The sequence below is a fragment of the Rhea pennata genome, chromosome Z (assembly GCF_028389875.1).
Source record: "Rhea pennata isolate bPtePen1 chromosome Z, bPtePen1.pri, whole genome shotgun sequence".
Lineage (NCBI taxonomy): Eukaryota > Metazoa > Chordata > Aves > Rheiformes > Rheidae > Rhea > Rhea pennata.
In genome coordinates, this window is record NC_084702.1 from 11358581 (window position 1) to 11384433 (window position 25853).

The 25853-nt window shown below is 41.5% G+C and overlaps 1 protein-coding gene across 8 annotated transcripts in view; it reads right to left on the minus strand.

Moving 5' to 3' along the window:
* The window catches only part of PSD3 (pleckstrin and Sec7 domain containing 3), a 119762-nt gene that overhangs the window by 19741 nt on the left and 74168 nt on the right, over positions 1-25853 (minus strand). For all 8 annotated transcript variants that reach the window (XM_062598934.1, XM_062598931.1, XM_062598936.1 and 5 more), the window contains 4 exons: positions 18542-18585; positions 10073-10266; positions 7721-7791; positions 191-348 (listed from right to left, as the gene is read on the minus strand). In XM_062598934.1, coding sequence (XP_062454918.1) covers positions 191-348; positions 7721-7791; positions 10073-10266; positions 18542-18585 — 467 coding nt within the window. The remainder of the gene's footprint in view (positions 1-190; positions 349-7720; positions 7792-10072; positions 10267-18541; positions 18586-25853) is intronic.

Consider the following 25853-nt stretch of genomic DNA (forward strand, 5'->3'; position numbering starts at 1 on the left):
AACGTGATGTTTCTTTCTCATGAACAACTTGTGAAGCCTAACTAAATCACTTCTTAATCTTATTTCTGATCAAATAAACAGATTGAACCTCTTAAGCCTCTACCTTCATTTGCCCAGGCAAGTCCTTCAGCAGTGTTTGCTTTCTTTGGCCATTGGTATAACTTGGTATAACTCCAAAGTGAGAACTTACTGGGCTTGGAAAAGCAGGACCCTCCAATCTGCTGTTTTAAGCTTAAGGACATTGGGTTTCTTCTCATAGTCTGTTGCCTTGGATGCCAGCGCATGATGCACACTAACTGCATTCTTCAGATCCTCCTCTGATAAAGCCTTTTCTGGTTTATATTCATCCTGCAGGAATTAACAGGGAAAAATAGTATGTATTTCTCCATGTGACACTCCTCTTTCCTTAACCTAAGGAGAAACCCTCTTCCATATAGACCTGTGAATGTTATTAAAGTATAGGAAATGAATGCAATATGATTTGAGCACTTGCAGTTCCCACTACCTTTTTTTTTTTTTTCCCCAATGTCTTTTCAAGGGAGAGGAGTAGTTCCGCTACCTGCTTGCCAGAAACAGGGGTAAACAAGGAGTACTTGACTACCACAAAACCTATACACTGCTTGCCTTCACTTTAGGAATCATACATGACCAGCTCCCACCCCTTCACTTTCCAGCTGCTGGTTCCTGCTTGACTTCTCAACTTCCACTGCCCCCCCCCCTTTTTTTTTTCCCTCAATTACCTTTGCACTACCTCCTAGATAGGTCTCACACAATAGAGGAGCCAACTTATCACTCTCCATAAAGCAATTATGGGAACCTCCTTTACATCTCTCCGTTGCTGCAGTGCTAAGGGAAAAACCTAGCAGTAGCTAGTCAGTCACCTTGCTGACAGCATGATGGATGCAACATCATCTCACAGTTTCTTTGTGCATCTCCTTACACCTGCACCCATCTGTTGTCTTTATTACAGAAATAAGGAAAAAACACTTCTCAGCCCTGTTCCCAGTTACATGACTTTATATGATATCTCTGGAAGCCAGAGCTGCACCCCCTCTGCTGAGGGTCTGTTAGTGGTAAGCACAAAACAGTCCTGATTTGAGACACAACAACAGTACCACTCACAACAGCATATAACAAAATAACAAAATGTGTCATAAGCATCAGCCTGTGAATAGTCTTCGATATCTGGAGCGATAGGAGCCAGCGGAATGCACAACCATGGTGTCGCCACAAGCTGAAGTTAAAACTCATCTGCCTGTAAATGGCCTGCTGAGCATAGGGCAAGCCAGGAGCGTTTTCAAGGAAAAGTCACTCACTAGCACCACTGCAATTGTGAAAGTGTATTTAAGTTTCTTAAACACAGTTGGAAGCAGGCTATAACTGAGTCCACGTCTCTCCTTCACCGGCATCAGAGAAATCGGTCTTGTCTGATACACCAAGGACAGGAGTGCAATGGCAGTAAAATAGAAAATTAAGTCTTATCAAGTATGATAGTTACTGATCACTCTTCTTGAACACAGGAGTACAAGCTGAATATTAGGAAACAAAAGAGCACAGTACACTGGGCCCTTTGCCAGGATAGCCCTTGCTTGAACACCCACAGGTATCCACCCCTAAAGAGAACAGGTTAAAGCACATGAACCAACTTAAAGGGCTTATCTGGTGGCTAACAGACCACAGCTGCAACCAGAGGCAACTATGTGGCATTCGTGTCCTCACCAGGCTGGATTTCATCACGTTTCTTTGAGATCAGTTTCACGGGATATGGAATCACTACCTTCTCCCAGATGAGAGTGCAAATCTTCCCACTCCTCCTCTTTATTGTTCATGGAGGTTCAGTTAATGCTGGCTCAGGACCTCCTGCTCAGGCCTTTGACCAACGTGTTAAGGAAGAGTTAGCTAACTGGTTGCACAATCAGAGCACCAGCTCAATTTTGGGCCTGACAACGGCACAAGCCACTGCAAATCAGTGTCAGACAAAGCAGAAAGGCTGAAGACTGCTACACAGAGAATGGAGTTGAGGAAGCTTTCAACCTAATTACCCATGACATAAGGGGTTTCCCAGGCCTGGTATTCTGGTAGTGAGAGAAGTCAAATCTTCCCTTTCTCTCATTGCTACAGCTCCTGTTGAGATCCAGAAAGCCTGGAGGGAGCTCCATATCCCGATGGACTCTACCCACCCCTGTTCAAGGCACTCTCTAAACCTTTTCTGAGGAAGACCGAGAGAAGTCCGTATCCCAAGGACAAGCACTGAAGGACGTCTTGAGGATGGGGCAAGCAAGCTCCCAGGTCAAAGCCCTCTCCTCTTGGCTACAGAAGCTGATTTATTTGGTAGTAGCTTTGAGAGAAATGACTGAGATCACTCTCCAGGAAGGCCAGGAAACGAACTTAGATAGACCTCAGAAGAAGGACAGTCTGGCTTTCCTCAAGGTGCTACCCTGAGGCAGTATCAGCTATCGCCTTGCCTGATGCTTCCAAGCTTTCTGTGGAACAGAAGTTGAACATTCACAACATGTTCTGGTATCTAAACCTATTCCAGAAGAACTCCACATTTGGGCAGTCACAGAAACAGTCCTTGTTAAGGACCAATCCTTATCAGTGGACAGAGTTTATGGTAATCCTTACTAATCCCATTGGATCAGCTGTCTATAATTTACCTTGACAGTTGGGGCTCTGCTAGCTCCTCCACAAGCACTGATCAGCATACCAGAAATGTCTTCAAAGCAGTTGGCCAATCTCAGAAAAAGCTGAAGGGATGTTAGTGTGCTGCCAAAATTCCTCCTGTAAGGCCTTCAACTCTTTTAAGCTGGCAGGGAATGGTAAGGGCACAATAACATCCATATCTCATATACAGCCAAGAACAGCACATGCTCTGATGTACTGGTATCAGTATGGAGGAGGAGTTGAAACGAAAGGTAGCTCACTCTATTTAGATCAAGACACTGGTAAGAGAAATATATGAGAAGCATGGAAGGAACTGCAACCTCCATATCAGCTGAAGGCTAATGTGAGAGCTGTACGCAATGCAGTTACACAATGAATTTGTCTTTCTAAAATTCCCCCAAAATGACTTTTCCATCTTTCACTGACACAGAGTCAGCATTTTTCTAAAACCATTTCTGACAGACCAAAGAATGGCATTTGGCTTTTTATCAGCCAGTGTACCATGTGTGGGCATCTTTGCTCAGCTATGTGTGATGGTTGCAAAATCCTTTTTTTGCTTCGTCTCTGAAGATTTTACACCATTCTATTCTCTTTCTTCTTCCCTTTTTTTTTCTTTTTTGGTGTGTGTCTTTGTTATTAAATAGAGGAAACTTATTTGAGAAAAGTTACAAAAACAATCCCTGAAAGCCCACAGGATTATAAGAAGCCATATCTAAGAGATACAATGTTGCAGACCACTCAGGAGAGCACAAATGCAACAGGAAGGCTTGTGTCCTGCACCCTTTGCCAAGAAACAATTTCTAGCAAGGAAGTATGGTCATGCTTACAAACCTCTTTTCCTGTCCTCCTTACAAACTTCTGTACATCCCACAACAATCTAGTAATAGACATTCTATTATGTTCATACCTTGTTATTTTCTCTTGTTGTAAACACAGAGGGTATGAAACTAACCTTGGCCTGAAGATGTCCAGAGACAGGTCAAACATCCCAAATGTCAAATCTCTCATTTTACATAATACTGTGCAGGTAAGTCTACTTGGCTAATTGTGAATGCTTCCACTGAGCCCCTCTGGTGGTTTCTGTGTTTACTGATTAAGAAAACATCTCTCTCAAATAACTCATTTAAAAATAATAAAAAAAATATGTAGCACAACAGTTAGCCCTGGAAGAGTTCCAATAGAAGAAAAAAAAGCCTGGGAGCAGAAGCAGGACTGTCCAGAGAGCTCCCCAGTAAATCTCAAATCACCATCATTTAGGAACCACTGTCATATATGGACTTCGACAGTAAAACAGCGATAACAAGACTGGTAAAAAAACTAAATCAGAGCAGACTCAAGACCAGACTACCCACTGGGGAATCACAGTTGTGACAAACTATTACTATTAGAATACTATCCTGAAGGAACAGTAACGGTACATACAAACAAGAGAAGCAATGATGTAGAGGTTTGTGCATGTGGTTAATGACTGGCCAGTAGATGAGAGGAGAGCAGCAGATGTTCTCTATGTTGACTTCAGTAAGGTTTTTGACACTGTCTATCATAACATCTTCATACACCAGCTGATAAAGCATACTTTAGCACATATGCTAGATAAGTAGATATTGAGGTGGAACGGCAGAGCTTTGAGAGTTGCTGTCAGTGGTGCAAAGTATAATTGGAGGTCTGTAGATGGTGGTATCCCCAAGAGGTCAATGTTAGAGCCAATACTGTTCAACTTCTTCATTATCGGTCTTGATGATGGGACAGAGTGCACCCTCAGCAAGTTTGCCAGTGCGGGGAGTGGCTGATACACCAGAGGGCTGTGCTGCCATTCAGAGGGTCTTCAACAGGCCAGCGAGATGGGCAGGGGAAAACCTCATGAAGCTCAGTAATGAGGAGTGCAGAGTCCTGCACCTGCGGAACAATAACCCCATGAACCAGTACAGGCTGGGGACTGACCTGCTGGAGAACAGTTTTGCAGAGGAGGATCTGGGGGGTGGGTGGACAACAAGATGACTATGAGCCAGCAAAGCACTCTTGTGGCCAAGAAGGCAAACAGCCTCCTGCGCTGCATTAGGTAGTGCGTGGCCAGCAAGTCAAGAGAGGTGATCTTCCCTTCTGCTCAGCACTGGTGAGGCCCATCTGGAGTGCCTGGGCTTGCCAGGACAAGAGAGACACGCACGTACTGGACCATGTCCCGCCAAGGGCCACCAAGACGACAAAGGACTGGAGCATCAGTCATACAAGGAGAGGCTGAGAGAGGTGGGGCTGTTCAGCCTGGAGAAGAGAAGACTGAAGGAGGATCTTACCAATGCATTTAAATATCTGAAAGGCGGATGCAAAGAAGATGAAGCCAAACTTCTCAGTGGTGCCCAGTGGCAGGACAAGAGGCAATGGGCACAAATAGGCACAGAGGGAGGTCTGTCTGAACATAGAAAACCCATTTTCTCACTGTGAGGCTGACAGAGCGCTGGGACATGATGCTGAGAAAGGCTGCAGAGCCTCCCTCCGTGGAGATACTCAGAAGCCCTCTGGACACAATCCTGGGCAATGTGCTTGAGTATGGGGGTTGGACTAGATGATCTCCAGAGGTTCTTTCTAACATCAGCTGTTCTGTGACCCTGTGATGACTAAGGGTAGTATACAGCACCTAACAGTGAAATTTACCTCTTGTCTGCTTAAATAGTGCTTAGTGCACTGAAACCTTCATCACAGCTCCTTCCTCCACAGGAATAAATAATGAAAGAAAGAAGAAAAATGCGTGTGTGTATATGCATTTGCACCCTGCCCTAAGCACTGCATAAACAGGAAAGGAGACAAAGAAGGGCAAGGAAATCCCTTGCCCATGACCAATGCCAGAGCTCTGCATCTCTGCAAAGAAGTCAAGCTGTTCTAAAATGCTCCTGAATGTTTTGAAATTAGGATAATTTCAGTCTCCTGCTATACTGCAGAAGAAAATCACATTTCAGCAGTTTATGCTATAACTAAGCTTGGTCTAGCCACACATTTTAAAACTCTGGCAACCTCAGTTTCTTCAATACCATTTCCCTAATAGAAGAAAGCTTACGGCAGGGTTGAAGTGGAGCCCTGCTGGACCTTTTGGAGCTGAAGGCAAATTCAAGAACATTTCACTGCTACAACTGGATGTCTAGTAGCAGAGCAGAGAACAGAGACATGCAGGCTTGCAACTACCCCCTTGGTCTGTGAAAGAATCAGTTCCCATCAGGACCCTCCATCAACTTCCTCCAACCTTGAATTAAAAGCCCTCTTTTTCACTGTGTACAGTGGCTCAAGTGCAAGTGGCTTCACGACGAAGTAGCAGAGTACAACTTCTGCAGAGTAACGACAGAATTCAAGTACTATGACAACTGCCAAGCATACAAGTAACAAACAAGTAAGAAAAAGAAATCCAGCAACATATTTTGTTCTACAAAGATTCAGTGAGATGTGAAATTACTCTCTTGCTTTCCAAAGGATGAAGGGGGAGAGTGGGAAGAACAAACTTCTCTAGGAAAATTGGGCGCTACATCAGCATCTGTATGTTGTGTCAAACAGAAAATACATAATATTCCCGTGATAATCATAACAGTACTTAATTAAGATTCTAAAACAGACAGCTTCTCTATTTCTTCTTCTTGAAAGCTTGCTAACCACCCCTCAGGTATCCATTAAAAATTAATTCAGTCATTATGGACAAGGAACCTTCTTACTTTACGTTAAGGAAACCTTTTTCAGACTAACACTAAATATGACTTGTTTCAGAAATCAAAGTATCTGACTCCGATTCACCTAGGAAAGAGCACATCCAAACCTGCCAGGAAGGCCACCTTATTTGTAACTGCTACTGACAAGAAGACCAGGAAAAAAAGATTCAGCCAAGGGAGACTCAGACCTGCTTCTGGTTTCTCTGATATCACATTCACCTTTTGACTCAAATTTCCCCTCCTCCCTGCAGGTTCTTTTGTCTATTCCAGTATTTCAGCACTCTTTAACAGGGACTGCTCCCACAGCCTCCACCTTGTATCACTGCAAAGAATTTGATCCAGACCACTCTCTCACTTCTCAGAGACCTTTCAGCAGCACCTAGATTGGCTCCAGGGAAATAAACAGCTTCAGAAAACCAGAGCAGAGGAAGAGGAATCAGCAGTATGAACTTTCTTGCCTGATAGCTGCAAAACGCACAGTGTAAAAAGGCTTTCAGTGGAATAGACTTCTACAAAACAGTGTAGTCTGGACAAACACTATCTATTTCATGAACATTTCATTTATGTTTAATTTCATTTATGTTTGCTAGGGAATAAGGGGGGAAGCAAAAAGCCTTATCAATCTATTTTGCTGCTACCACTTATTTGATTTTCTCAGTTCTTGATCATATGTTGTATTTTATTTTCAAGAGACTAGTTAAAACTGTCATATAATAGATACAAGCTTGCACTGAAAAACTAAAGGGATTACAGCTGCTGTTTTCTTAGACTTCTTGCTGGCAAGGATTTTTTTTTTCTTTTTTTTTTTTTTTTTTTTAATGATAATATTTCATCTTGCTTTGGGAATAAAAGTATCTTACAAATTTGCTAGGGAGCAGAAGGTGCAGATTCCTACCAGGACCAAGCTGTTGGTAAACTGCTTTACAGCTGCTCTTGCAGTCATTGTGGAAAAGCACGCTGCAAAAAAGAGGGGAGAGGAAGGATGGCCTCACAGCAGGGGCAGTCATACTTACGAACTGAGGTGTTAAAAGCAGCTTAGAGAAATGTGTATAAGACATAGAGAGATGATGCTATCTTTGCTGGTGACATCAGTTATTTTATCAGTCATGAGTGACAGCAAAGTTATAAACAGGAATTGATGGGGTGCATATGTGATGGGGACAACAGGATTGAAATTGACAGCATGAAATGGGGGAGGGAATCAGTGCCAGGTTTCATGCCTGAAGGAGTTTGTAAACAGTGGTGAGGACACAGTAAACAGCTATATTGCATTTTGGAGGGAAAGAAACCTGGAGATGAGCTGTGAGAGTAGAGGATACCTGCTGCTTTATCCCTCTTTAATGAGTTTCCAAAAGAGTGATTTCTTTTACCTTCTGCAAGTACAAGACTGTTCCCTTCAGCACAGCATAAAAGGTTTTCCAGCCTCGCTTCCCCCTGGGAGCTGCAAAGAAAACAAATGAAAACCCATTTAACTCCGATCCATTTTTTACACTTTGTCTAGGCAACAGGAGAGCTACATTAGTCCTATGTTAAACCTCCTTTGTACTCTCCATTTCAAAGGACAATGCAACTCAATACAGTGCCAGCATATACCTGCTGCGAGAAAGAGTATGAAAGCAGCTGGGTGACAGCCCTGGATGCAATGCAGAAAACAGGCCAGAGCTATCTGGTCTGTGCTCCTGCAGGCACCAGCCCTGCCCCTGCACAGCAGGGTCTGAGCTCAGTGTAGGGGCAGAGATTTGAGTACGACAAAATCTTTCTCCCTTTATCTGCGTGTGGAACACACTGTGCAGAAGTAACATGTCTCTGCCCAGGCTGCAACACCGCACAAAAGCATCTGTTGCTCCTGCAACCACTGTGCACACGGAAGCACTGGCAGAGAGCTCCTGGCCCCTAGACTCTTTTCCCACAGCCTGTGGAGTACATTGGAGAAGGGAAGGAAGGGAGCGGGGGCAAATAAAATCCTAAAGTAAAAATACGAGTAGGTTAAAGGTGGTGCTGGAAGAGCATACCAGAGATAACACCTCCAGCTCAAAACTATCTATAAGAAACAAATAATAGAAGGGAATTCAAGTTGAAGGCTCCAATTAGGAATGGATTTAGCATTGCTAAAGTATCACTCTCAGAAATGCATCCCATCCTCATCTGCGAACATCAAGTGACACTGAGGAAGAACCAGGTTAGTTCCTAGCTCCAAAGGTTAATCATTCTCACCTCACACTGTGGGCCTTATTTCCAACTAGCATTTGTCTGGTTCAGTTTTCAGCCATTGGCCATTATTATGTTTTTCTCCTCTAGACTGGCCAGTGATTTAGCCCTCAGTACTCCTTTCATGAGAATATCACCTCATTTGCTATGCTACAGGAGTTAAACTCTATACTGCAACACCACCGTTAGAAAATGAAACATGAAAAGCACTATCTTTAAAACCAAGTTTCATTTTATTTGAAACTCAAAAGTCAGTATGTACATTTTTGATGTATTTGCATGACAGTGAGATCAGGCCATTACAATACACAGGAGCTTTTGAAAGTATAACCCTAATTACCTTGCACATAAAATGATTATCCCAGAAATGGCAACATCCAGGGGGCTGCATAGTGAGTGATTCTACTCATTTGTAGTTAAAGAAATAAGTCAACAAAGGCAACCATATACCTTTACTTTTTATGGTTAAACAAACAAAATTAAATAAAGAGGAACCTATTCAGAACACCCAGTCATCAGAAAGAATGAGGTCACTGATTTCAACATCTCCACATGGTTTTAGTTGTCCAGTTGTTTTAGCCTCCAGCTTGAAAACATTAACCTCCTAAAATATACTCGTAGAACATGCAAACTCTGAAAAGCTTAGTCCAGCTAAAGGGAGTTGCAGTTACTCAAAATCCATTACAAAGTCAGATTTTGCCTTTTGGATTCAGCCCAGCAACTGTAATATGAATGATTACTGATTACAAATGATCAACAATGATCAGGGAAAAACAGATGCTCTATGTAGCCTTTGCTGTTTCCAAAAACGTAATAGAAAACAAACAAATGAAAATACACCAAAAGAAAAAAACACTCCTGAGTAAATCAAAGGCCTTTGATAATTAGTGTACCACAACTGAAGTAGGACAAGGAAGAAAGAGGGTAATTAAAGCAAATGAGTTAAGGTTATTACAAAGAAATGGCAGGAAGGAACTGCGCAGTGTAATTCTGCCTGTCACAAAAAGCTGCTGAAATTCCCCAGTATATGAGATTCCAAGGCTGAGAAAGGAGGGAAAGGAAGAGTTACAGGATTTTCCAAACCAACATAAGGAATACTTTCTTTGAAAATAAAAGTGGAGGGGAAGGGAGATTAGAAACAGTTTTGGTTTTGATCCAGTGTTACATAAGGAAAAGGCAAATTACCGAACTACTACAGAACAGCTACTGTAAGTTGCCTGAAAATGTTTTCACTTCTATAAACAATGAACTTCACTTTTTTTTAGCACAAAAGATTCACGTTATTTCCTATAGCCTGTTATTCCTCATAAACACACATAACAGCTGCTGCAAGTGGGACTGAAGTAAGCCATGACAGCAATAGTGTGATAATCCAATTGCTGTATCATTTGTAATTACTGCAATCTCCCCTAATGAAACAGCACTATATGCCTTAAGAAGCACACAGTCTCGTCATGTGAAGCACTGTGCAGAGATGACAAGCAAATGAGGTTTTCAAAGTGAAAGATACTCACTTTTCTTTCCATCCATATCTGCATGGATTTTCCGAGCCAGGAATCCTGTTTTATACACAGCAGCATTGGGGTCATGAGGGATGTCTAAGAATGGGTTATTAGAGTTGCCAATGCGACCAACAGCCTTTGTCTGGCTCCCGTTATCTTTTTCATCAGTACCATCTGAGTGAGACTTTTTTTTCTCTTCTTCATCTCTAAAAAGGTGATAACAAGTAAGGTAAAACAAATGAGCAAATGTACAGTAAGGTTACATTTTTGGAATTCTTGCACACTGCATGTCTCTCTTTAAAGTTGACCCTATTTAAAAAGGAATCAAGACATGTACTAAAACACAGACATGTTACAGTAACACTTCTTTTCACCTACCTCACCAGCACAGGTCAGGGGAGATGAATTTTCAAAAAAGCCCAAGTTTGTTTTTTACATTCCTGAAAGGTAAGCTTTTAAGAAAGCTCTGTGTCCTCCAGTTTCAAATATTTTTACATCCAGTTAAATAAGTACTAAAATAGGAACTACTTGCCTGCTGGGCTTTTCTGAAAAATCTCCAATTTCTTTATGAGTTTGCATGTAGATGAAAAGAATTAGATTACTACAGATCACTGTGGCCTACCCCTTAACTTAGTATATGAAACACAGCCTCTGCCTCCTCTTCTTTATTCTCCTCCAGAGAGTGGCATAAAAGTAGTAATTTAAAAATAAAAATTACAGCTAGTGAATTATGCTATCTGTGTTTTAGAAACAAAATGTTGCTCAAAATGTTATTTATTAGTTCAATGTATTCAACACAGCTTTCAGGGACAACAATGCAACCCGTTTCAGCAATTCACATGCATTGCCTGTCTAATGAGCACCTTCCTGCTTGACACAGCCAAAGGCAAAAAGGAGAAGGTGGCCAGGAAAATAAACACCCTTGTGAAGGGTGTCCATCATAAGAGCAGGATGACAGTTATCAGAGAATATCTTGGTGGATGGTGCATCTCAAAGTCATGGCTGCTGTTGAGCACAGAGCTGTCCCATCTCCTTTGAGACCCAACATGTTCCTCCCAAGGTGACTTATGAGAGTGCATCAGGGAGAATGAGCAAAATGTTCACTTATTGGAATGTCCACCCAAAAAAACACCTTCAGAGAAATGCTAGGGCAGAAGGACAGTCTTTGCTGAAAAAGCCTTCTATAGCATCACTTAGTACAAAAAGATACAATGATAACAGACTGCTATAACAGCAAAGAAAATGAATCCAAATCGAGGTCAGAAGCATGACCCGGTTTTGGACGGTAAGATTCTTCAACAGTACAAATATGGACTGCTATAAATTGACATTCAGTCTCAGAGTTAGAGAAAGATGACAGACATTTTATTTAGCTGTAGAGATGTAGTGATAGCTCCTTTTGGCCTGGCAGTGTACCATACCATCATGGTGATGTCTGGCAATGTCTGATGATGAAGAGAAATGAATCTTTCATCCGAAAGTCTGATTCCTGCAAAGAAGACCTGTCTTTACATCCTTCAGCCTATTAGTGTGCGTTTTCCCACCCCTGAACGGAGATATCTGCAATAATTTTTTTGTTGGGTCAAAGAAGATTGCTTCATGCATACATTGGTTGAAGCCCTCCACTAGCTAAAAAGTGCCGGAATTCCCGACAAATTTTGCTGCCCCTGTGTCTATTTCTCCAACTGGCTGGTGACAACCACAAGTGAAATCTGAACCACCCCACAACATGTGTTGTTTAAGTATGTGTCAATTTCAGAAGCAAACTCTGCCTACATAATTCTGTAACTTATGGTGCTTAATCCAGACTAAAATCTCTTGCAAGACATTAAGGTCTCAGACTGATTTGTAATTTAGAAGTGCCCTGTGAATTCTGGGATCTCAGCCAAGGACACAGCGGATTTCTCCTTGTCAGCAGAGACCTAATGCAGCAAAAGGCTTTGTATCTTTTCGAACAAGCTGTTTCCTTGTGAGCACATTATCCTGTATTGACCAGAAGTCTGGGGGAATACACCAAATACTTCCAATCAGGCAGCCACAGGTGTTGTGATAAGCAGACATGGGAATCCTGGACAGCACTGTTATCAGGGGTAGTACTTTCAAAATCAGCATCTCTGTTGGAGCTGATAGAAAGGATTTCTTCAAAAGACAACTGTAGATAGGGCAAAAACCAGCAAAATGGCACCTGCTCTCCTGACTACCAGATAGAAACAAACTTTTAATGGGTATTGAAAATGGGACACCTTTGAGACGCAGAAGATTCAGGTGCTTTTGAGAGCTGGATGCTTTGACATAGGAAATAAATGGTTTGGAGGTCAAGAGGCAGGAGCCAGTCCAGTCCATAAGATCCAAAAAGGGGACCAAAGAGCCAAGGGGCACTCACTATAGAGACATGAATAAATGGATGAGTAGCTGAGGAAATAAAAGTAAAAAGAGCCTCTATCCCCTTTTGATCTTCAATCTTAACCTATAATGGAAATAAAGCCAAGGGCTCTGTGACCCACTTCTAATGCTCCATTTTGCTCCAGTGGTCAGGAATAAGAAGCAAGCAGGAGATTCAAAACAGCAGAACAGCTCCAGTAATAGTCTTTACTTGTGTACCCTCCACAGATGGCTAAATAGGACTGGCCAGGAATGGAGTCAACTGGGGACTGATCAAAGATCAAAGCACAGATCCTTACACGGTCTGCAAGAAAGGTGATGAAAGACTAGTTAAAACAGACACACTCTTGCCAGACTGTCCAGAACCTTAGGCTTTAGAAGAATAGCTCAGAACTGGACAAACTTTCTTTTAAATGGTCTCAAAGATTCATCCAGCTGCACTTACTCCTCACCAGCCTTCTGGACACTGTTGCAAGAAGAGTGAACTAGAGAAAATTCACTTGACCTCTCAATATATACACTTGAAGACTGATCTTTCTTTGAAATCACTGGCTGTTAGAATTGAAACTACTTCCTCTTCTTCAGATGGCTCTAACAGATTATTCATGGTCTGCAATGTTCCTAGAGCGAAGGGCATCAGTGATGCTGGGGTGACAGTGGCTCGTACCTCTATGCAGGCATAGTCAGTGCTGTGGATTTAGTGCCACACAGCCAATGCTCAGGTTCTTGTGTTTTGGTTTTGAGGCCTTGGCTTTCCATTTGGCACAGCAAGATCCTTGTGCCTTTTGAGAAGGAAAAAAAAAAAAAAAAAAAAAAAGAGAGAAAAGATGTCGCTGCCAACACTGATTTCTGTAACAAAATATCAGCATCTTGGTGCAACCAGGTTTTCAAAAGTTTTAGGAGGTTTTTCTGTCCTTGGCAGCACAGGGAGATCATTCCTTTCGCTGCCTCTGAAAGTGATTGCTCTTGTAACCCGTCTCCAGGGGCAGAAAGGGGACCAGTGTCTCTGCTCTCTAGGCATACTGCTGGAAGAACAGGTCTGTAAATCCTTCCAAGACACAGTCTGACTCACAAGCTATTTGCACAGTTCTCCAAAAGGAAAAGCTTCACTGCTATCTCCTTTAGGCTGTCCCTTTGGAAAAAGACCTGCAGATGGAGCAGTGCACCAGGACACAGGCTGTGCACCAGGACACAGGCTGACCATGACAACCAGCTCTCCAAAATGAAAACCTGCCTACTCTGCCACTGAAAGAAAAGCACCAGTGTTGTGAGCCACATGTGTGATCATTGAAAATCAGAAAATACTTGCCTCCTTGAACACACAGATCTGAAACATGTGCAAAAATACTGATGTTGCTGTTTTGGTGAAGAAATACATTTTTGCCTCTCTCCTCAAAAGACCTCCTACAAGAAAATTTCCTTTATTATCTTATCCAAGAAAAACACCATTCAGGTCACTCCATAACAAAAATGCGTTTGTTATGCTTTAAGACTTGACTTTAGGTTTCATCTTGGAAGATTTCAAACTCACTAAGCGGGAAAGACAGGGGCAAGCCCTTCATTTTTTAAAGTCTACTTCTTCTCTGCATTACTTCAAACAGAATCACACATCACATGGTAAAAGTTTGAGTTTATCAATTAAAAAAATGACATTTTAAAATGAAGTCTGATTTGTGACACACAGTTACACAAATCTGTGGAACTAGTAATATTTGTATCAGGAAATCAACCTGAGGAACCAGTGGCGAGAAGTCCTCCATGACGTCTTTCTCAAAAGCAGGAGAGAAGATAGAGAGCTAGACGATTACCAGATGACTGCTCTAAAACCAATTGTTAAATTGAAAATTTAATTTCCTGGAACTTGAGATTATAAGAGATAATTATCATGGGGAGAGATCTTTGAATTTGACCTAGAAAAGGAGGATTTCAGCACAGAGGTCATTATAACCACTCAAGTCTCAGCAAAACAGTTTGCCACAGGAAATAAAGAAGATCCAGTTTGGCAGGTTCCTTTTTCTATGACCTTGCTTTCCTCCAATACCACTGCCTCAGTTGCCTATTTTGTTCCAGCTAGAAAGAGTTGATTTCTCAGTGGAGTTCAGAACAACAAAAAATGAGATAACGTGACCATATCTAAGCTTTTGTAGAAATAAAGCTTTGTAATGTACTGGCCAAAAACCATAAAGTTTTCCTGAAAATTACATCATCCTGCTTGGAGAAGGCTTTAATAATAATAATGGCTCAAAAGCACCCATTTGTTTTCTTCAGTCTTGTAAGCAGTAGTTCATGGTTTCAAATGTTAATATTAGATTATCATTCGTCCTTTTCTAAGATTATGCTATTTTTTATTCCTATTACCTGCAAAGGGAAGAAGACATAACATTATAGACAATGGAGAACAATAATATTTACCACAGCATTTCCATGTAGCTATTATAGAAACAAAATAAAAAGCCCTGGTGCCTTTGAAATCAAACTCAATTTTCTTCTTCACCTTAAAGACTGACAACGACCAGTGCAAAAGCAGAAGGATGAGAAACTCATGCAAAACCTCGACCACAGTATTATAGACAATGGGACTGAAAGGAACTTAAGAGGACATCTAATCTATTTCTTTACCTCTGAGGCTAAAACAACTATTTCTAGCCCATTCTGGACAGAAATTTGTTTAAGCAGTTCATAAAAATGTACACTGAAAGCAATTCCATAGCTAGTCCAGACAAATATATTCCCTGATTTAAAAGTTTTACTGTCAGAAAGCTTTCTATGTTTAGCCTTCACCTCTCTTGTTTCAAATTAGCCTATCTACCATGTGTGTGAAGAACACTTCATTCCTCTCTTCCCTGCAACAGCCTTTTATATATTAAAGAAATACACTCAGGTGCCTCTAATCAGTGTTCTCTTTTGTGACTAAATAAACCCAATTCTTTTAATATCTTCCCACAGTTCATGTTCACAAAGATTTTGAATTCATTTAATCTTATGGGTGATTTTGGGATAGAGGAGCAAGAGGCAACCGTCTGACAATATTATAGTTGAAAAAAACACTCTTGAAAACATACCAAGTCCTTTAGGGAAGTTTAAGAACCATGAAGAATTACGTAACAATTGTTCAGGCTAACTGCACTCCTAGGGTGGTTCCAGTGACCTCAGCACACTGAAAACTGGATGTATTGAACTAATTGGATAAAATATTACCTGACTTCACTGCAGTCAGTTATAATTTCTGCCACTGACTTCAGCGAGGCCTGATGACTACTCACTGTGCTTAGTCCCCCATCTGTAATTCAAAGAACTGAAGTATAGTCCAGTGGGTAGGAGGAATCTATGGCTGTACATATACAGTAATGAAGAAACATAGAATAGTATAAGACTTAGAATAATCATATTTCTGATGGTTAATTTTTCCAAAAAGGTGTGTTCTCTCATCTTCCAGGAAACTGAAGAACTAAAGGCAACTAAAATAAATGGGAGAACATTCCCTGGCGATTTTATTATGGAAAGTGACCAATATAGCATTGTGGGGAAGTGGGCAGGGAGCATACCCAGTCCGACATCTACCAGCTGTCCATGACTTCCAGGACAGATGTGTTTCACATTTCACAGATCATAGTATATGATCCACTTTAACCTTTGGTAGAGCTTAGACTTAGAACTACTGTAGAAAAAGAACTGTAATGCAATTTTCTCTTCCAGAGCTGTACTCACATTTCCATGTTCATAAAGGATAAATTAATATTCCTCCTACTGCATGTCTCTGGAAATACATTGGAAGTACATGTGCTGAGTAAAGTGACACTTTTCTTGAATACAGATCCAAATTTGGAACCATTGGTAGCCTCTCTTTTTGATGGGCCTAGGACTAGACTGTGATTCTACTGGAAATGGACAGTAGACCTTTTAGGAGGATGACACGTTGTTTGTAACAAGTGAGAGAAGCATCATACAGTAGTCTTTCCCATCTTATTCATCACTGTCAGCCTCCTCTGCCTAAGGATTTATTGACAGCCATTAATCCAACAAATAATGCACTGCATGAGAAGCTCTTCAACTGTTGCTTAGCTCACAAGAAAGAGCTTTAGATCCTCAATAGGATTCAGGCTGGAGGACTTGCATCCCATTATCACATCAGCATCACAAGCGAATTTATGCTGGACTCTAGAACACCCTTTCTGACCTTTCTTTACCTCCCATTTCTCCCCCTGCCATCTCCATCAGGGAACGCAAAAGCACACTCCTTGGAAGGGAGAGAGAGCATCACCTCCAGTCCCATGACAACAGAACTGACCACATACCTTCCTCATCCACCTTTCTCTGCAGATCATGACAGCAGAGCAAGAGACAGCAATTTACTTTCTCCTTCCAGCCCAAGCAGTCTCAAGGCTGTTTGCTAACCACACTGCTCTATAAAGGTAAGGAAAGAGATAGATATGCATCCTCCCTCTTCTGGCTAGCATTCCTGCCTAAAGCACCACCATTTCAGCTACATCTGGAATAAGCCTTGTTTCTCATCATGGAGAGTGATTTTCATACAGGTTGCAGCTGTCTTTCTGAGTTTCAGATTTGAATGGACAACTGGCCACTTGGAGAATTCTACAGGGACAAGGTGGCTTTACACCTATACCCTACAGCCCTATTTAGAGAGGACTCTGATTTCTACCTCTTCCAGCCTTACATTTTTTCCCCAAACAAATCATTAGCAAGGGATATGAGATGGTTTGTGTACATGCCAAAGGTGGTGTTATCTGTACAGCAGTAAGCTATCTCATAAATCACCTTGACTGAAACTCATAGGAGCAAAGCCAGGAATGAGCCAGTTCCCACCTGGAGACTGCCCAAGTAGATTAGACACAGTACACTCTCTTGCCAAGAGCTGCAGGAAATCTGTAACGTCAGGAAGGTCACATAACAGACTTTGCTGGGTATGAAGTAGCTAAGACCTAGGTCCTGCAGACAGCTCTGGTGTTGGGACAAATAAGATTCACATAACATATTCTAGGTCCAAGACACATTTTAGGAAAATATGTCTCCCACCCTTTTTCACATGAGGCTCATCAAAAATGGCACTTCGTGATGATTCCCATTACCAGCCCACTTTCCTCACTACTGTTGACATTATTTAACGTACTCCTTATACATCTGAATAGAGGCTACAACCCCCACTGGGACCAGCAGCCCTTACAGGCAAGACTGCCTGCTCTGTTAAGAAATTCAGTTGAAGATATAGAACTTATAACAAGGACACTTAGGTGTCATTGGAGTAGGAAGACCTACGGCAGTAGATAGGACTGCTAGCCCAAAAGATGCATACCAGACATACGCTGCTCTCCAGAAGATGAGGTCTTAGGTGTGTGAATACACACAAGTAAACATCTTATTCAGCCAAAATAGTTATAAGACATCATTCGTCTCCCTTACATCAAAATCCATTGTTCTGCAACAGCCAAAATCTAGAGCAGACCCTTGTCCTCTCTGCTGGCATATCTAGATCACATAAAACCTAAGCACAGGCGAATGTTGATTTAACATGATCAGAAACTAAAGCTCTTCCTTTGCAATGTTTTAATACTTGACATGTATCAGCCTGTCAAAAGCAGTAATGATGAGGGGAGATCAGATTTTGTCCAATTTATCATCTTTCATATTAGGCTGTTGTCAGGTTATCCATAGTTAATCAGGAGACAATCCAGGACAATAATCCAACAGCAGGAAACTCAATCCAAGACTTGTGTTTCTATTCAGTGGTTCTGTCACAATGTACTGAATGATAAAGGGAGAAGTCAACATCTGTTTTATTTATGCAGTCATAGAACAAAAGAGGATTTAATTTCTCTATTTTCAGGCTGAAGTTTCCTACTAAACGAAATGTACTCCTTCCTTACAAACACAGTTGGCTGCTATCATTAGCAACTCCCCTGGTTAGTAAAACAGATAAGGCAGTATTGCCAGGCCATTCATTAGCAGAAAAGCAAATTCATTATATCCACTGGCTACTTTCTGTAGTCTTTGGAATCCATACAGACAATGACATAGAAAGTACAGACAAGTTACTACACAGGTACTATTTTTAAACTCCTAAATTCTATGCAGTATACTTACACTGCCCATTCCAGTTTCTCATTCTTGATTGAATTGTAGAGGGCCTATAAAAAGAAAGAAGGGAGATGGGATTATTGTTTTATCTCTGCTACACATACATTAACATGTTAATGAAAATGACCTAACACTAACAAGCAAGCTTTCTCTGATCAAGAAAGTATCATATCTGCTCATGTTAACATTGAAAGTCTCAAGCTGAAGGCAGAAATATCATCTAATGGAAAAAATATTAGAATGTAGGGTTTCAGAGAACAGTCATTTTCTGGAGCAGGATTCTTTAAGGGAAGCCAACAAGTTTGCAAAATGCAGGAATACACAAATGACTATGCAATTTAAGGTCAAATTCCATCTCTGCTTAAGTCGGTGATATTTTGCCACTGACAACAACAGGGCCAAGATTTCACCTGCAAAACTGTATCAGAATGGCTAACTAAAGCCTCTGAGCCTCCAAGCATCTGAATGCATCTCCCAGTTACATACCAAGGCAGAGAAACATTCCATTTCTAAATGTAAAACAGAAAATGCACTATAAGAAGCTTGCAGTTTTGATGATTGAAGTCTTGGACTGCTATCTGCTAAAAGAGGTACTCTTTTAAATCAAAAGATAGAAGCTAGTTCATTTGGTATCAAAGGTCTCAAATCCGTTGTTGATACCAGCCTGCAACAAAAGCATTCAGAAAGTGACTTAAGTTTCTCTCCACACTTGAGATGGATTTTTTTTGAGTGGGTGCAGGTAAACCATTTGGATAACTACATCTGATCTCATCCCTCCTGTAGCTGATACATAAAATGGATAAAAGCCTGCTATTACTACAAGCTAATGGAGGTCTTCAAATAGGCCACTTGAGTCAAGTGATGTATTTTGGTATGAAATGTCCCTGATTCTAGTACTTATAATCCACATTTGTAATTCACTTTATACACATAGCTTGATTTACTCCCTCCAGCACATAACTCCTACACGGCCTCAAAATATGTTAATGTGTAGAACTGTTGATGCACATGATTACCAAAAAGTAGCATATCAAGTATGAGCAAGTCTGCAAATCACATACTATAATAGCTATGACACGCTCAACAGAAACATCAGTATTTAAATAGCCTTAACTCTGACCCACAATAAAAATAGTTTGGAAGACTGAAGAGTCTAAGTTGGGCTTGTTCATCACAACTAAGCGTGCAATGAGATTCCATAAGCATATGCCACTGTTTATCCTGTGCTCCACCAGCTTCTTTTCCAACCTTACACAGTCCATTTGAAGGTTCTTAGTATTCAGCTCTGTGAAAATTTGGCTCTTGTCAAATACTCTGGTACAACTCAACTCACACTGATGAACTTTTAGCCACTGCTCACTATAAATCTAGCTTCCTCAAAGTAACAGAACAGATACAACCACCAGGAGCAATCATCCCATATCCTATTTATATGGACCTACCGCAGAGAGGTCCCCACTCATAACAGAGCTTTGCTGTGCTGCACACAGCAATATGATGAAATATTTCCAACTCTGGAGTGTTCACAGTCTATTTCTGTTTACTCTGTGTTCTCTGAATTTGTACAAGGAGGTCAGATCCAAAGGCAAACAGTCAGACAAAGGTGAAAGAAAGGGCACTGCTGGCAATCTGTAGACAATTTTCCTAATTTTAAAGATGAGAGCTCGCAAGAGAGTTTAAGAAAACCCTGCAGGAGGAAAGCAAAACAAAGGGATAACACTCCTCCTGCCGTGCACCAAATAATGTTACAGAATTAGGCCCACCTCCACTCTTCTACAGAAACTCATGCTGACACTGATTCCCTGGAGTTGTGCAATTTTTTCCATTAGAAGGCATTGTTACTAATGATTTGGTCAAAAACCTGCACTTATTCTTTGACTTGGTCATTTTTTCATATTGTTATCCAAATATTCTCTTACATATTGAGTTAGAAGACTTTTCAAAAATAAGGCAAAGAGCCCTGTGTGTGGTAATATTTTTCCTGGTTGTTGGCTGAATGAGCTTTCAAAACTTCACAAAAGCCTGGCCTACGGTAGAGAAATGCCTTTTGCTGTTATCTAGCCATATGCCCACAAAATTGGGTAGAGATCTCTAAAAATTAACACCAGTCCTGTGCAATGCTGCTTTTTATGGGTTCTGGTACTAAAGAAATCTCTAAGGATCACTGCCATGGAAGAATGCCTGTTCCTAGAACAGGAGACACAGAAGTAGAACTCCAGATTGTCGAGGAAACAACAAACGGCCCAAGCTTTTGCCTTCTAGAAAGTGACATGTGTTAGTCCCCTTCACATTTTCATTAATGAGCCAGACTCCATCTTCTTTCTTTAAAGAGTAAAGAGACACCAATTCAGTCATATGGCATACATCTGACAAAGGACACTGTGTCCCCCACAGAACGCCAGGTAGAACTGTCTCAAAAAATTCTTATAATTTACAAAATGGAATACCTCTCAAACAACGCTTGCAAGCAACTTCAGTACAGACAGCATTTGTTGTCCCTCATACAGAGGGCAGCTGCAAAATACCAGCAAAGCATTAGTGCCAGCAAAGGCTAGTGAGGTCAAAAGGGAAAGCAATCTCCTTGCAAGTGACAGAAGCAAAAGGCGTAGATACCTCACGTATGTCACTATGCACCGCTTCACAGTTTTTCCAACAGAGCAACGAGCCCACTTCATGCTCTAACATTTTCCACACATCCAGTGGACTCTCTCATTATCTGCAGAAAGAAAAAATTCTCTTTTGTTTTGAAACCGGTGGCAGATGAGTACAGCCCAACTCCTGCTCTATCATTTCATGGCTACTTCTCAAGGCCCTGATTCAGATAGTATCTCTTTTTAGTAGACATCTCTCCAGAGCATGATTAAATCAAACAAACTTGAAGAAAGGCACTTCTTCAAGTGCCTTCATTGCTTCACTAAACTGGAATAAAGCTGATTAGAGATTATAGTGAAAACATGACTTTGACCAGTACATTGCTAGTTGCAAGGATGGGTTTTATTTACTTGTATTTTCTCTCTAGAGAAAAACAAAAACAAAAGCCCAGTGGCTCTGATTTAAAGCATGCTTGCAGTTTGACCAAGCAAAAGAACAAACCAAATCAACTCAAACCAAAACAACAAAAAATAATTACAGCTTCTTATCTGCTTGCCTGATAAAGTGTTTGGCAAATTTACAGCCACATAAACCAGAAAATTAAGGGCTGGACCACAGCAGGAAATGACAGAACTGATCTTTCACTGTCTCATCTCCCACACAGGACCAATACCACTTTGAAAGGAAAGTTATATCACTTCCATCTTTGTATCTCTTCCGTCCTTCAAGGCACCCATGCTGCTGGAGAGGGAATCCAAGCCCATGGCTACTGGCTTTTCCACACTGTCAAGGTTCACCCCTTTAACCACAAACCTGTATTACCCAGACCACACATGCTTACTCCTTGCTGTTTTTCGTCTCCTGAGGACTGCTCATCTCTTGCCCCCCTACTCTGAGACCCAGCACTGATCTGAGCTTCCCTGAGAAGCAACAGCAATTTTGAAGATGGAATAAAAGAAATAAATGGCTTTATAAAGCTGGAGATCAAGCATCTCCCTAAAATATTTTCTTAATTTAATTCTATTGCTGCTTTCTCAAGCTTTGATTTGATCCTTAGGAACCTGCAGTATAGAAAACAAAGTGAGATTCTTTTGTATTTAGTTATTAATTGAGTAGCTTTCTTTTTTCTTAATGGGAAGCCTCAGCTCTGTAAGAATTTGCATGCTGCTGAATTCCAAATCATTTTTCCCTTTAGTAAGCAGGTAGGTCAACTTTTAAAAATTAAGATTTCCACAAGCCTTCACCAGTTGGCATTTTATTCCAACTAGAAAGAGAAGCAAAACTATAGAGAATGCTTCTGAAAACTCCTGTGTATTTGCAAAGCTGTTAAAGTTGTGTTTGAATGCATTCATGCCCTCATACAATGAAACTCCTGAATGTATTTTAAAAAAAGAGAAAAAAAGAAAAAAAATGTCCCTCATCATTCTAACTTCCCTCAGAACTTCCTTTCATGTAAGAACAACTGGACCTATTTAAACAGGTTGCTCTCAGCACCTGCAGACTGCTGACTATGCTGTGAGTCAGCTTCTGAATGCAAAAGCAGCAAAAAAAAAGGAAATGCAGAACCAGATGTGAACATAGAGATGGAGATGTAACTAATTACCTCAGTATCAAGGGGTATATCATTTAGGCAATAATAAGGCTGGGTGGCATACAGGGCCTCAACAAGCTGAAGAGCTACAGGGGGCACTGTGTGAGATCTTCCTTCAAAAGGTGATGCAAGAGGCTCTTCAAGGAGACTACTGACTGTCTAGAATTGGTGGCTTATGGTCATACTTGCACATAGTGGCCAACCCAAAAGTTTGCCAGGAGAAAAGGAAATATACAGCTATGTGTTTCTTTTATGTTTGTGCACAGGAGGGAAGAAACCAGAAACATCTGCCATGAGCAGATAAAGAGTCAAAATCAAAAGCAAGGATCACTAGACTGTCTTCTCTGTTTTTATCTCCCTGTCTCTCTGCCCATTCCCAGTTTCACTCTGATTTCAGAAGTTATTGCCGGTAGATTGTCAGTCTCATCCCTAAAAGAGATGTACCAGGTGGCTACAGAAGTCCCCAACAGAAGCTCCAGCAAGGCACAAGAATGAAGATGGGGATGTAGCCATGCTCCTGAGCTGCATTGCCTGTCAGCCTCGTGCAGCCACAGACAAAAGAAAAAATGCCCAAGGACATTTCTTCTCACCTTGCAGCAGGTGCAGGTAGCCAGGGAAGCTCCCAACCATACCACAAGGCACAGAAGTGCTCCTCCCAGCCCAGGCCAGGGTAGCTTACAGTAAGCAAGCACATGACCTGGCACCTGAAGGCATAGTGTGTGTAAACACATGATCAACACTACTTCAGGATTACCTCTACCACCTGCCCCCCTCGTGGTCCACAGATGGAAGCCACATGCTTCTTTCCTTTCCAGACTGGGCACACAGGGACTGCTCCCTGTTGCAGTTCAGCATATCTCCCACTCATGCAGCAGCAGTCCATCTGCTCTGTCCCCAGGACAATGGCTATCAGCCAGCCACCAGCCCAGCTCTTACAAGATGTGGTTTACTAGGTGGGGAACAGAAGAAGAAAAAAAAAACTCCAAAAAAGCAGGCTACAGAGGCAACAGATAACAGACATAACAGATGCCTTCATGTGGTCCTGACAGTTATTGAACTTAACACATCAGTGTTTCGGACCAGTGTCTCTCTGTGTCACTACCTCCTGTCAGTCTTTGGATGGAGCGAGATACATTGCTATATCCTGCTCCCTGCTTGCCGTTTAAGCTATTACTTTCAGCAGGTTGGCTCTCCCCCAAAACTTGTTACTTGCACACAGATCTACATTACCTCACCATCTCCCATCCACCACCATCCATCCAAATATTCAGCTCTTGAGTTTTTTTCTTATCCTCAAGCATGGATCTGTAACACTTGCTGAGCCCCGTACAGAGGCTTTGAACACTGAGTGCCTGTACATCTTGCTAATCTCAAAGCCAGCCCAAATGTCTGTCTTTTATCACATTTTCCCCTTCTGAAGAGGGTACAGCAAGGATACCAGAGTGGTATCCCAGAAGCCCATGGGTTTGTCCATGGTGTGGCATCTCTGCTGGTTGGGCTCTCAATTTCAAATTCCACCGGTGTGTACAACAAACGTCTTCTAACAAGCCAGCATACATTATTCATAAAACAGCACAGAGCTGTTCAGCAGCATATGGAACTGATGAATGTTGTTTTGGTGTGGGTGGAGATAGAGTTGATAGAAATGTTTTAGGGAGAAGGAAGGGAGATCATTTCACTCAGGGAATTTCAAGTGCGTCACCAACAGGAGGAGAACGTTTCTAAGAGAAACTCCTCTGTTAAAAATCACAGTTTTTTGGAGTTTTTTTTTGTATGGAGAGGACAGAGAAAAAAAAAGAAAAAAAAGAAAAAAAAAGCCAAGGAAGATTGTGCCAAATGCATCATCATCATAAAACAGAAAAGGAAGGTTAGCTGGGGCTCCTGAGAGCCAAGAAATTAATACCACACAAGAAATCCTTCCTTTGTAATCTTGATACATAGGGGTTGCTATAAAGATTCGTCCAGTGTTTGCTGGAGCGTTTAATCAATGTTATTGGTAAAGGGAGCATACTGACTACAGGTGAACAGAGGAAAGGCTAGAGAAGTGTTTCTTGATAGTGGAGTACCTGCACAGTCTACTGCAGAAATTGTTTTATTGGCCCTGTGCATTTGCAGACAAGACAAGCAAGGGCACTTTGCAGTTCAGCCCCTGGCTGCAGGAAAGTAATGTCTGTCAGGAGAAGAGACAGCTGAGCAAGCTGGATCAACAGGAGACCCTAGGGTCCTCCAACTCATTTTGTATGTAACCTAGGTTTGAGCTCCCTCTTCACTAATGGAAAATAATAGTACACTAACCCTCAATATCCTCTTCACAGATTCTCCTGCTGGTCTGAGATTGCTGGCCTATAATACACACCTAGAATGCATTATCTAATGGCATCTGTATACATACAGGTACAGGCATGCATACATGTGTGCACAGCATTGCCTGATGTTTTTAAAGTAGATGACAGGTACTTGGTCTAGCTAACTCCTTCACCACTGACAGCAGGCAGACCCCATCAGCCTTCAGTGTCTTGTTCATATTGGCTGGTGAATGAGGATGTATAACATTTTCCACCTGAGTAAAACAGGCTGAGTCACATGTAAGGACAAAAAATCAGAAGAGTTTGCTTCAGTGGCATAAATGGGTTAGATTCATTTCCTGCCCCATGTCAACTGCAGCAGACACAAACTAGGTCTTGAGCACTATAATTTCCTTTATATGAGCTGCAGATAAAATATAAGGGAAGTCAGCTACAAAGAGGAAAACACAGCTATGGCAATATGAAAAAGGACAAATCAGCCAATCTAGCCCTGTTTGAGAGAGACCAGATCTCCACAGCAGCTTGTCTAGAAAGCCCAGCCTAGAACTGAAGACATCTTGCGAGAGGTGATGTAAAAACACACACACTCTGACTCTACTGATTAAAAGAACCCATTGCAATGCTATATATTGGCAATAACTTCCAGATCTCTTCCACTAGCACAGCAGTATAGAAGAGCTACAGCTCAAACATAAATCAGGTCACTTAATCAGTGAGATGCTTGCAATATAGACAGGCAGACAAAGAACATGGAGGAGAACAGATATACAGAGAAGACGAAAGAGTTGCCCCAAATCACATGGTTGATCAGTGGCAAAGTCAGAAACAA